This window comes from Petaurus breviceps, unplaced genomic scaffold (assembly GCF_028583685.1).
Source record: "Petaurus breviceps papuanus isolate PSGF00001 unplaced genomic scaffold, PetGlider_PUasm1.0 90925, whole genome shotgun sequence".
Lineage (NCBI taxonomy): Eukaryota > Metazoa > Chordata > Mammalia > Diprotodontia > Petauridae > Petaurus > Petaurus breviceps.
The window spans coordinates 28117655-28131221 of record NW_027187380.1 but is presented as its reverse complement, the minus strand read 5'-3'; the positions used below and the strand labels follow the sequence as shown (position 1 = coordinate 28131221).

Genomic DNA, 13567 nt, shown 5'->3' with positions numbered 1-13567 from the left:
TACTATATTTAAGAAGTTGATTTTTTGAACCCAAGTGTAAAACTTACACATATCCCTATTGAATTTCACTTTGTTAGATTCAGTTCAGTGCACCAGCCCATGAAAATCTTTTTGAAGCCTGTTTCTGTTATCCAGGATAGTAGCTCTCCTTCCCAGCTTTGTGTCATCTGTACATTTGATAAGCATGTCTGTACCTTTATTTAAGTCATTATCAAGAAGTGTTAGCCTCCATGATGAATCAAAGTATATGAATAAATTGTTCTCATAAGAAATCAAAAGCTAGGGGCAGCTAGGTGGTGCAGTGAGTGAAGCACTGGTCCTGGAGTCAGGAGGACCCAAGTTCGGTTCCGGCCTCAGACACTTAACACCCACACAAAAAAACTAGCCGTGTAATCTTGGGCAAGTTACTTAACCCACACTGCCCTCTAAAAGGCAAAAAAAAAGAAATCAAAAGCTATAGGAACAAGTTTCAAATCACTAGTGAGAAAAATATATGCTACAGAAGTTCTTAAGTTCTTAACCTTATAATCCAGGAAATTGACAAAAGCTGGGAATAGTTGCTATTGGAGAGGTTATGGAAAGACAGACACACTCCATTTGATGGAGCTATGAACTGGTCCCAGTATTATGGAAGATAATTTGGAACTTTACCAATAAAGTGACCAAAGTGTCCATACCCCCTTCCCTAGAGATCTCACTACTAGGCAGTATGCAAAGGAGGTCAGCAATAAACACGGGTCTTTCCAAGTTGAATTTAACCATCAACTATTCCTTTAGTCACACAATGCAACCAATTCTAAATCTAATTATATCATTGTCTAGTCCATATCTCTCTAGCTTTTGCCATAAAGACTAAGAGCAGCATAAGGTACTTAGTTAAATGTTTTCTAAAATCTAAATAAACTTTTCTAGCCCAGTCGGTAGCATCAGTTTAATAACTTAGAAAAGGAAATGATCTGTTACCAACATCTCTCATGATATGTTTTTGATAAAGTCATACTGACTTCATTATCCTTCTAATGATATATTCTAGAATTTTACCAGTAATTAGTTCAAGCTCACTTGCTTTATTACTTTCATTTTTATGCTTGTTTTTCTTCCCTTTTTAAAAAAAATTGTCATATTTGCCCTCCAATCCTGTACTTCCTTTCCTTGTTTCCAGGATCTTTCATATATCACCATAAATGGCTTAGCAATCATATCTGCCAGTTCTTTCATTAACTGAAAATAGAGTTTATCTGGTGACAACTTTGTTAAGGCCATATAGGTGCCCTATCACAATCTCCTTCTTTTCCTTGAGCCTCAGCTCCCTATTAGCTATTTTTATTCTGTCCTTTCCAGCACAAAGTCAAGTTCAGATTGAGAGGTTCTACCTTCTTTCCAATTGCTGTCATCATTCCATCTACTCTCAAGTAGTTGCCTTATCTCTTATTTAATTCTCTTCTTTACCTTAATATAACTTGAAAAAAATTAACTTTAGCATCCCTTGCCAGTCTATGTGCAGTCTATTAGCTTTAGTACTTCTACTTGACACTACTTTTATTGTTTTAATTAATTCTTTAATTTATTAATTTGTTTGTTTCCTTTTAGTTTACAGGATTCAATTCCACAATTCCTTGAATTTCACATTTTGTCCCCCTCCCTCCCCTCCCCACCATGGCGGCTTATTATCAAGTATAGGATCTGTAAATACTTTCACATTATACAATGGTCGGGTTATAAGGATGGATTGTACCAGCTGGAATGAAAAATGGTAAAGAGGACATAAAATCAAATAAGAGAACGAAAAAGATCAGGTATTTTGCTTCCACCTGGATATAAATTTAGTTCTTTCTAGTTCTTTCTCTGGATGCACGTTTTTCTCTCCATCATGTGTCTTTTGGGATTGACTTATATCCCTGCATTGTTGAGAAGAGTCCAGTCTATCAAAGTTGGTCATCACACATACGTTGTGTCTGTAATTGTGTGCAAATTTCTCCTGGTTCTACTCTTCTCACTCAGCATCAGTTCTTTTAAGCCTCTCCAGGTAAATATGAAGACTGTCTGCTCCCTGTTTCTTATAGCGCAATAGTATTCCATAACATTGTAATGTAATGCCAAGCAAAGGCAACTTCCCAGGTTCAAAATACCAGCATAGGTGCTCTCTATTTTATTCAGTAACAAACCCAGAACAGAGAAGATCAAAACATGACATCATTCAAAATACAGCATTTACTAAGCGTGATTAAATAATCTCCAAGTACTACCCCACCCCAGGATTTTCCAATCATTCAATCAATTACAAAGTCCCTGTTCCAAATACTTCTCCACCCCAGGCTATACCTTAATTAAGTCCACCACAAAGCCCCTCTTCTCAAATGGAGATTAGTTTCCAAACATAAGTAAACTACATTCATTTGTTCAACCACAGAACACAAAAAGGTCAAAAGTTCCCCACCCCTGGATCACAATTGAATCTACCCCAGAGTTACATCAAGTTTAAACACAGCACTTAATACCCAAATGGAGGTCTTTTCTTCATCTTGACACGAGGCAAGTTCTCAGCAATCTTAGTTCCTGGGGAGACAAGGCTTAGCAAGGCCATAAGATACATTGCCAGTCCCTTCATGAATTTATCCTCTGTCTGTAGAACAGTCCTAGAACCCCTGAACACATTAGCAAAGCCCTCTCCCAGGATTTCTGTAAACATACAACAAGAAAATCCTTCTTCAGGGCTTCTGAACCAACAGAAAGGCTCCCAGACCCCTGCAACAACAGCACTGTCCTTCACCAGTGGACAGTATTCATTCTGTCTGCCGGACAGTCTCCAGACCCCTGCAACAACAGTACTGTCCCTCACCAGTGGACAGTATTCACTCTCTGTCTGCAGGACAGTCTCAGGCCTTCTTAACCAAATGCCAGGTTCCAGGACTTTTTCAACAGGACAGTCTTTCACCAGTGGACAAATCTGGCAAAATAACATCAAAACAGACAGACAAAGTACCAGCAAAACAGCCATGTCTCCTCAGTCCTTGGCAGCTCAGGGGGCAGGTCTCAAAAGTCCAGGGCAATTCAAAGCGGCCACCAGCAATCTCTTAGTCTCTCCCTCTCCACGAGGTGCTGCTTCCAAAAAGAACTTCCGCCTCTCTCTTGTCTCTCCAAATCTACATCACCAGCTCCTCCCACTTCAGGACTTTCTTTTCACATCAACAAGCCCATCCCACAGGTGGGATTAACAAACTCTGGGTTTTAATACAATCAATTTGAAAACCAAGCCAATACAGGGGAATCTTTAATTGCCATTACTATCACAAACATGCATATACCACAACTTGTTCAACCATTCCCCAATTGATGGGCACCCCCTTAATTTCCAATTCTTTGCCACAACAAAAAGAGCTGCTATAAACATTTTTGTACATATGGGTCTTTCTCCCATTTCTATGATCTCTTTGGGATATAACCCTAGGAGTGGTATTGCTGGATCAAAGGGTATGAAAGAATTTGTAGCCCTTTGGGCATAATTCCAGATTGCTCTCCAGAAAGGCTGGATCAGATCACAACTCCACCAACAATGCATTAGTGTTCCAGTTTGCCCACATCCTCTCCAGCATTTCTCATTTTCCTGTTTTGTCATCTTATCCAATCTGACTGGTGAGATGTGGTACCTCAGAGTTGTTTTGATTTGCATTTCTCTAATCAATGGTGAATTAGAGCATTTCTTCATGTGCTTATAGATAGCTTTAATTTATTTCTCTGAAAACTGCCTGTTCATATCCTTTGACCATTTATCAATTGGGGAATGACTTGTATTCTTATAAATTTGACTCAATTCTCTGTATATTTTAGAGATGAGTCCTTTCTCAGAGACATAGGTTGTAAAGATTCTTTCCCAATTTCCCACCTCCCTCTTAATCTTGGTTACATTGGCTTTATTTGTACAGAAACTTTTCAATTTCATGTAGTCAAAATTATCCATTTTACATTTTATAATGTTCTCTAATTCCTGTTTCGTCATAAAGTCATTCCCTCTCCACAAGTCTGATAGGTAAACTATTCCTTGTTTTAGCAGACTGCTTACAGTATCAACCTTTATACGTAGATCATGAACCCATTTAGACTTGATTTTGGTATATGGTGTTAGATAATGGTCTATGTCCAGTTTCTGCCATACTATATTCCAGTTTTCCCAGCAGTTTTTGTCAAATAGTGAGTTCTTATCCCAAAAACCAGGGTCTGGGGGTTTATCAAACAATACATTACTGTAGTCGTTGACTTCTGAATCTCATGTGCCTAATCTATTCCATTGATCCACTCCTCTATTCCTCAGCCAGTACCAAGTAGTTTTTATGACTGCTGCTTTATAGTACAGATTGAAATCTGGTAAGGCTAGTCCACCTTCCCTAGCATTTCTTTTCATTAATTCCCTTGATATTCTGGACCGTTTATTCTTCCAGATGAATTTTGTTACTATTTTTTCTAACTCTATAAAGTAGTTTTTTTTTTTTTAAAGCAATTGGGGTTAAGTAACTTGCTCAAGGTTACACGGCCAGTTATTATTTCTGGGTGTGGTGCTGAGTATCTGAGCCTGGATTTGATCCAGGTCATCCCGACACTGGAGCCGGTGCTCTTACTCGCTGAGCCACCTGACCGCCCCTAAGCAATTGGGGTTAAGTAACTTGCTCAAGGTTACACGGCCAGGTGTTTCTGGGTGGGTGCTAAGTGTCTGAGCCCGGGATTCAATCTCCAGGTGTTCTCAACACTGGAGCCGGTGCTCTTACTCGCTGTGCTACCTGGCCGCCTCTATATAAAGTAGTTTTTTGGTAAATTAATTGGTATGGCACTAAATATATAATTTAATTTAGGTAAAATTGTCGTTTTTATTATATTAGCTTGACCCAGCCATGAGCAATTGATATTTTTCCAATTAGTTAGATCTGACTTTATTTGTGTGAAAAGTGTTTTGTAGTTATGATCATACAGGCCCTGGGTTTGTTTTGGCAGGTAGATTCCCAAATATTTTATAATGTCTACAGTAATTTTAAATGGGATTTCTCTTTCTACTTCTTGCTGTTGAATTTCATTGGAAATATATAGGAATGCTGAAGATTTATGTGGGATTATTTTATATCCTGCAACTTTGCCAAATTTATTTATTGTCTCAAGCAGTTTTTTACTTGATTCTCTAGGATTCTCTAAGTATATCATTATATCATCTGCGAAGAGTGATAGCTTGGTCTCTTCTTTGCCTAACTTGATTCCTTTGATTTCTTTTTCTTCTCTAATTGCTACTGCTGACATTTCTAGTACCAGATTGAATAAGAGGGGTGATAGTGGACACCCTTGTTTCACCCCTGATCTTATGGGAAATGCTTCTAGCTTCTCCCCATTACATATAATACTTGCTGATGGCTTTAAATAGATGCTACCTATTATTTTAAGGAAGGCTCCATTTATTCCTATACTTTCTAATGTTTTTAATAGGAATGGATGTTGTATTTTGTCAAAAGCCTTTTCTGCATCTATTGAGATGATCATGTGGTTTCTGCTAGTTTTATTGTTGATATGATCAATTATACTGATGGTTTTCCTAATATTAAACCATCCTTGCATTCCTGGAATAAATCCTACCTGATCAAAGTGTATTATTCTTGAGATAAGTTGCTGTAGTCTTTTGGCTAGTATTTTATTTAGAATTTTTGCATCTATATTCATGAGGGAGATTGGTCTATAATTTACTTTCTCTGTTTTATCTCTTCCTGATTTAGGTATCAGTACCATATTTGTGTCATAAAAAGAATTTGGTAGGACTCCTTCTTCACTAATTTTCCCAAATAGTTTGTGGAGTATTGGAATCATTTGTTCTTTAAATGTTTGATAGAATTCACTAGTGAATCCATCTGGCCCTGGAGATTTTTTCCTAGGGAGGTGACTGATGGCTTGTTCAATTTCTTTTTCTGAGATGGGATTATTTAAGTAATTTACTTCCTCTTCAGTTAATCTGGGCAACTTGTATGTTTGTAAATATTCATCCATTTCCCTAAGATTGTCAAATTTATGTGCATACAATTGGGAAAAATAATTCCTAATTATTGTTTTGATTTCCTCTTCATTGGAGGTATATTCACCCTTTTCATTTTTGATACTCATAATCTGGTCATATTCTTCCTTTTTTTTTATCATATTAACTAAGGGTCTATCAATTTTGTTGGTTTTTTCATAAAACCAGCTCTTGGTTTTATTTATTAGTTCAATAGTTTTCTTAATTTCGATTTTATTAATCTCTCCTTTAGTCTTCAATATTTCCAGTTTAGTATTTAAGTGGGGATTTTGAATTTGTTCTTTTTCTAGGTTTTTTAATTGCATGCCCAATTCGTTGATCTCCCTTTTCTCTAATTTAATCATGTATGCACTCAGGGATATAAAACTTCCCCTAACAACTGCCTTTAATGCATCCCACAGATTTTGGTATGTTGTCTCATTATTATCATTCTCTTGAATGAAATTACTGATTGTTTCTATAATTTCTTGTTTGACCCACTCATTCTTTAGGATTAAATTGTTTAATTTCCAGTTAGTTTTTAGTCTGTCTTTCCCTGACCCTTTATTGCATATAATTTTTATTGCATCATGATCTGAGAAGGATGCATTTAATATTTCTGCCTTACTGCATAGAATTGTAAGGTTTTTATGCCCTAGAACATGGTCAATTTTTGAGTATGTGCCATGAACCGCTGAGAAGAAAGTATATTCCTTTTTATCCCCATTCAGTTTTCTCCAGAGATCTATCATACCTATCCTCTCTAAAATCCTGTTCACCTCCTTAACTTCTTTCCTGTTTATTTTGAGGTTGGATTTATCAAGTTCAGATAGGGGGAGATTAAGGTCTCCCAGTAGTATAGTTTTGCTATCTATTTTTTCCTCTAATTCCTTTACCTTCACCTCTAGGAATTTGGATGCTACACCACTTGGTGCATATATGTTAAGTAGTGATATCGCTTCATTCTCGATGGTGCCTTTTAACAGGATATAGTTTCCTTCCTTATCTCTTTTAATTAGGTCAGTTTTTTCATTTGCTTTATCTGAGATAAGGATTGCTACCCCTGCTTTTTTTACTTTAGCTGAGGCATGATATATTTTACTCCAACCTTTTACCTTTACCTTGTGTGTATCCCTCTGTTTCAGATGTGTTTCTTGTAAACAGCATATTGTAGGATTATGATTTCTAATCCATTCTGCTATCCGTCTCCATTGTATAGGAGAGTTCATTCCATTCACATTTACAGTTATGATTGTTATCTGTTTCTTTCCCCCCATCCTATTCCTGCCCCTGTTAATGTTCATATTTTCCCTCTCTTCTCCCTTCCCCCCCTTAATAGTTTTCCTTTTGACCCCTGCCTCCCTCAGTGTTCCCTTTTCAGCCCCCCTCCCTTTTCCTCCCCTTTCCCCTTACTACTTCCCTCCCTACAAACCACTCCCACCCCCCTTTCGTAACCCTTTCCCCCTCCTACTGCCTGTAGGATATTGTTATACTTAATGAAGTATTCTATTTTTTCTTCACATCAAGAATGACAGGAACAGATCTCATGCGAAGCTCCTCTCCCTCCTCTCTTTCCCTCTAAAATGATACTTTTTGCTTTCCTTCTCTATAGTGTCCTATGCTTAACTGGTTGTTAATCCCTCCTTGTACCAGAACCAATGAGGGAAAAGCTCATATGCTTCCCAACACCCTCCCTTTTTTTCCTCTGCTATACAATTTTTATGCCTCTATGAGTGGCATAATTTACCCTTTTCCACTTCAACCCATCCCTTTGTAGCCCTTAACAAGATTTTTAAAAAATCGTCATTTTGTATATTTTATACTCATACCCTGTACTTGTCTCTTACCAGTTTGCTCTTATGAAATAGCAGGGTGTGTGTTTGTGTTCTCCTTGTTTACTTTTCTAAGTCACTGTTGCTTCTCGTGATTGGAGGTTGAATTTTCCATTGAGTTCTGGCTTTTTTGTCAAGAAGGTCTGGAACGCTGTTATATCATTAAATGACCATCTCTTTGCCTGGTCATTCAATATATGCTCAGTCTCGCTGGGTATGTGATCCTTGGTTGTAAGCGGAGCTCTTTTGCCTTCCTGAAAATTGTATTCCACTGCCTCCGATCTTTCAGTGTAGAGGCTGACAAATCCTGTGCAATCCTCACTGTGGACCCTAGATATTTGAATTGTTTCTTTCTGGCCGCTTGAAGTATTTTCTCTTTTATCTGGTAGTTCTGGAGTTTGGCCACAACATTTCGAGGATTTTTCAGTTTGGGATCTCTTACAGCAGGTGTCCAGTGGATTCTCTCGATTTCTATTTTCCCCTCAGGTTCTAGTATCTCAGGGCAGTTTTCCTTAATGAGCTCTTGGAGAATGTTGTCCAGGCTCATTTTTTCATCATAATTTTCTGGTAGGCCTATGATTCTCAGATTATCTCTCCTGGATCTGTTTTCCAGGTCAGTTATTTTTTCTTTGAGGTATTTTACCTCTTTTTCTAATTTTTCCTTTTTGTTGTTTTGCTTGGCTAATTCTTGGTTCCTCATAGAGTTATTTGTTTCTATTTGTTTAATTCTGGTTTTTAGCAAATCATTTTCCTTAGTTAATTTTTGAAGCTCCTTTTCCATATCATACACTTTTCTTTTTAGAGAGATGTTTTCCTCATTATAATGTTTTTCGAATTCTGCTATTTTTGTTTTGAGAGAATTATTCATTTTGTCTTCTATCTCTCTCATTTTGCTTTCAAAGTTCCTTTTGATCTCATCTAGGAGAGCCTTCTGTGCTTGGGATCCATTCCCTGTTGAAGTTTCAGCTGTGGGTGAGGAGTCCACATTGTCTCCCTCTGAGGTTGGTTCCTCCCTCTGAGGATAGTAGGACTCCAGAGTCTTTGTCTTTGTAGTCTGCTTTCTACCCATTTTGAGGCAGGGTCCTAACCATGCCCTTCCTCTAGGATCCCAAGCCTTTACTGTAGAGGGTTTTGCCCTGGGCAATAGTTACTATATTTTCAGGGTCAGAGGGGGGGTTTGGAGCAAGTGGGGTTCACTCTGTCATCCTCGTCTTTGGAGGTCCTGAAAGGGGCTTTTTTAAAAAAAGATTTCTGGGCTATGAAGTGGTAGCCCCAGGAGTGTTTGCTGTCCAGGACAGGGGCCCCTATATTTGCTTCTTACCTTGCTCTTTCCAGTCCCAGCCCTTTGATGATAGGCCTGGTAGTGGACCTTGTGGTTGGTGGGAAGACTTGCCCTCCGAGTTGATCAGGCCCCTTCCAGGCCTAAGTCTGCCGGCCCCGCCACGCCTTCCCGGCCTACATCTGCCGCCGCACCTTCCCGGCCTGCGTCCGCCGAGCCGCCCCCTCGCCTAACTGGCCTGCGTCCGCCGCGCCGCCGCCGCACCTTCTCAGCCTGCGTCCCTTGACACTACTTTTAAAAAGTCATGCACTCCTGTATTCATCATGTTTCTTGCCCTCGCTCCTATTTTCTGTATTTTTTTATTTTAAAAAAGTTTTTATTGATTTCTTTTTTTTTTGCATCTTCATAGTTTTCCACAGATGCACCCCCCCCAGATCCATCATATAACAAAAAGTATTTTAAAAGACAAAGAAGTAGAAAACAATCAGCACAACCTATTAATACATTGAAAAAAATCTAAGAGCTTGCACAATATTGTGGACATCCTACCCCCACAAAGTGGAGTGGGTTTAGCCATTTGATAGGCATCTACTTCTCTCATTTTTTGCAATTTCTATACTTATCTTTTCATATCTAAGTTGTATTTTAATATCTAAGTTGTATCTGTATCTACATTATTCTCTTTAAACAACTCCCATCTTTTCTCCTCCCTGGAATTATTTTTCTTTGTGTCCTCAGAATTTCATTCTTGGGAATTTCCTGCTCCTCTTGGGCTAATATCCATGGGGTACTACCTTCTCTGAACTCTTTGAAATAAGATTTTCAAAAATCCACATCATATGACAGATTATACCCCGTTTTATTCTCCTTTATCCAAACTCCCCTCAGGGAGTTTACAGCTTAGGAGAGTAATATAAATACCTAAATATGTAATACTATACAATGACTATTTCAGAATTTTAGAGCACAAGAGAGAGACAAAATGGTATATAAAGTAAGAGAAAGGAAAGATAACTGGTAATCTTGGGAAGACTTCCTGGATCATGTGCCTTCTTCACTGGATCCCTGCTTTCTCATCTTTTAAAAATAAGCTGATTAGATTTGATGAACTCTAAGGGCTCTTCCACCTGTGATATTCTATGGCTTTGATATCTACAGTAGAGTTGGAAACCCCCAGAGATAGTAAAATATATTGCATTTTTCAGTAGTGCTAAATTATATTTAATATTCTATGCTTTGGCTCTGCTAGTCACTGTTAAAGCTAATTCTTGCTCATATTTTTTTCTTCCTCCATGATTTTACTCATATAGGTAAATGATTGGCAGAAGGACTGGGTGACATTCTATGCCAGTCAGCGAATTCAACCTCAGATCGATATGGTGGAGAAGGAGTCTGGGGACAGAGAAGTAAGAGAAATTTGGTCTCAGCTGCAGGTAAGAGTTACAAACTCTTAAGTACTGCCATTTTAGACAAATGTATTCTCTGACAGTACCTGAGTTTAGATGAGATCTCTTTTTAGTTCTCTCCTTAACATAGAGAAATCAAGCCTGCCTTTTGTGACTGTGTTTCTCCAGAGTAAATGATTAGTTAAATCTAGCCTGATAGTTCTTTGCTAGAGTCCCAAGCTAAGTCTCATCTCACCCTATCATTTGAGTAATGCATAATAATTTTGCTTGAATACTGTTAATTGCTTTTTAAAATAAATTCAATTTGTAATCTACAATTCCTTTGGAAAAGGTTTAGCTTAATATAAAGAAAACCTTCTTTATAATTAGAGCTGCTCAGAGTTTCCTGTTACTGGAAATGTTCAGAGGTTAGGTGACCTCCCATTGGAGATATTGTAGAAAGAATTTATGCTTCAAACAAAGATTGGACTGGATGATCAAGATTCCTTCCAACTCTGAGATTATATTATTGCTTTAATTGATGAAACTGGAAAGATGGCAATCACCAACATCTTTTTTTCCTCTCTCTTTCTTTAGTTGAAGATACCTGGCATGTTCCAACACCTGGAAATTGTACCTGCCTTACTTCATGGAGATCTTTGGGGAGGAAATGTTGCAGAGGATGTGTCTGGGCCAATTATTTTTGATCCAGCTTCCTTTTATGGCCACTCAGAGTTTGAGCTTGCCATAGCTGGAATGTTTGGGGGCTTTGGCAGCTCTTTTTACTCAGCTTACCACAGCAAAATCCCCAAGGCCCCAGGGTTTGAGAAGCGACTTCACCTCTATCAGCTCTTTCATTACTTGAATCATTGGAATCATTTTGGATCAGGATACAGAGGATCTTCCCTGAATGTAATGAGGAACCTCATAAAATGAGTGCTCTCTTAGTGTTCTGGTCTTAGCCCACTTTGTTGATTCAGATATAGTATTATTTCTCTAGGGAGGTATGTAACATAGCCAAGCATCTGGAGTCTAGGATTTCTCTTGTTCCTGTTCTCTATTCCCTTGAACACCACCATATCACCAAAGGAATTGGTTGTTGTTTTTTTTTAACTTTTTCCTGTAATTAGATTAGCTCAGTATTGAGCTTTTTAATCCATAACCCACAAACACATACAGTAGCTTATTTATAAGTCATGAAAAATACCTCACAGCTTAGAGAAAAATTTAAAGTTTAATATTTTGCTAGATGCTACAGGATAAAGAAACTGTGAAGTAATAGATGGTAGCATTTAGCCATCATGTTACCAAGATAGAAAAGGAAAGCTTATTTGAAATGTGAATAAGAAAGTTCAATAATAATTAGATGCCCTTATTTCCTGTTTGACTACTTAGATACATTCCTTTCAACTTTTGTAGTTCTTAGGTGAATCCTTCTTTTAGTATGAAGTAGATTTCCTAACCTTGGCTAGCTGTCTTCCTATAACAGAATACAAAAAGTGGTCAGTTCTGCTTTTTGATTGGTATGGCCTAAATCTATTTGGAAATGAAAGTTATTAATTAGAAACTTCTTAACGTTTAGGACCAGTGAATTTATTAAAAAGAGGTGCAGCAGCCTCTTGTGTTTTCTAATAATAATGTTCTGTTTTTTTTTCCCCAGAGAAGTCTAGAATCTCTTTAATGATCCAAGAACTATTTTTCAAATATTAGAAATCAGGTATTTCTATTTTGATGGCAGAAATGTAGCTTTACAAACTGAAGAGCATAAAAGTTTGAGAGAAGGAACTGTTTCTCAGGCTAATTATAGTTCTGAAGTTATTTCAGAGTATTTCTGAAGGAATATATTATTTTGTACTCTGTTGCTCTGAGAATTGCAGATGAGAAATGTTATCATAATGGAATTGCTGAGTCAGGTCTAGATTTTACCATGCAAAGGTGGCTTCCAGACATGTTTCTTTTTTTTCTGTTGCTTCCTTTGCTGTGTATACTGAAATGAGCTTTTAAATGCTTTAATGTAGTCCTGGATAAGTGAAGTAATTTATTAGCTTTTTTGTTTACTCCATCTTGTCCTTGAATTTTCCTGAGCCAGGTCAGTTATCTTATTTTCATAGAGTCTTAAAACAAATTGAAATTTGCTTCCTTTACTTAGTATTTTCACCATGTTAAGCATGACTCCACTCTTCCCTCCCCCAACTGATCCATGAGCAGGAATTTCAGCCTAGGTAAAATCCCTGTTGAGTGTTTCCCCATCCTTCCCATCCCCTGCCCCATCAGATATTCCCCATTCTCCCTGTCCCCTGTCTCCACCAGTATTCCCCCATTCTTCCCCGTCCCCTGCCCCCCAGCCGATATTCTCCATTCTCCCCTGTCCCCCTCCCCCCCCCCCCCACCCCCCCTCCCCCCCCCCCCCCCCCCCCCCCACCCAGCCTCCCCCCCCCCCCCCCCCGTCCCCTGCCCCCACTGGTATTTCCCCCCTCTCCCCCACCTCCTGTCCCCCATCAGATATTCCCCATTTCCCCCATCCCTTGCCCCCTGCCCCACACTGGATCTTCCCCATTTTTCCTCCTGGATCTTCGTACATTATAGGTTCCCTGTCCCTTAGCCTAGGGTAAACTTTGTGCGTGCAGGAAATCCAAATATATACTGTCAAATCACTGATTGTTGTCTTGGCTTACCATGTTTCCCCGATAATAAGACACTGTCTTATTATTTTTTTTGAAAGAAAAATACCAGAGGGCTTATTTTCAGGGGAGGGCTTATGTTGTCCTGCCTCAGCTCTCCTCCGCGGCACTGCTCTCAATGGCGCCAGCAAGCAAATCACTGGGGAAGAACAGGATGACGCACTCACTGCTGCAGCTCTGATTGGATGCAGCTCGGAGCGCAGTGTGCATTTCACCGGGGGGGAGAGGGGGGGACGGTGCATACAGAGGGTACCGTAATATAGCGTGTAGCGCAGGGGATCACCTTCACTACAGTAGCAATCTCAATAGGGCTTATTTTCGGAGGAGGGCTTATTTTAGAGGAATCTTACACAGTAAGGGGAGGGCTTATT

At 38.8% G+C, this 13567-nt stretch overlaps 1 protein-coding gene and 1 long non-coding RNA gene across 2 annotated transcripts in view; one reads left to right on the top strand and one right to left on the bottom strand.

The window, feature by feature from the left end:
* Positions 1-13567, top strand: part of LOC138152641 (ketosamine-3-kinase-like) — a 60689-nt gene that overhangs the window by 46681 nt on the left and 441 nt on the right. Inside the window, exons 5-6 of the mRNA XM_069076673.1 lie at positions 10441-10563; positions 11113-13567. The exon at positions 11113-13567 is cut by the window's right edge and continues 441 nt beyond it. Of these exons, the coding sequence (XP_068932774.1) occupies positions 10441-10563; positions 11113-11451 (462 nt within the window). The 3' untranslated portion in view covers positions 11452-13567. The remainder of the gene's footprint in view (positions 1-10440; positions 10564-11112) is intronic.
* Positions 2120-4298, bottom strand: LOC138152645 (uncharacterized). The gene is made up of 2 exons (XR_011166159.1): positions 2822-4298; positions 2120-2788 (listed from the first exon to the last, which is right to left on the bottom strand). It is a non-coding gene; the product is annotated as an uncharacterized lncRNA (long non-coding RNA).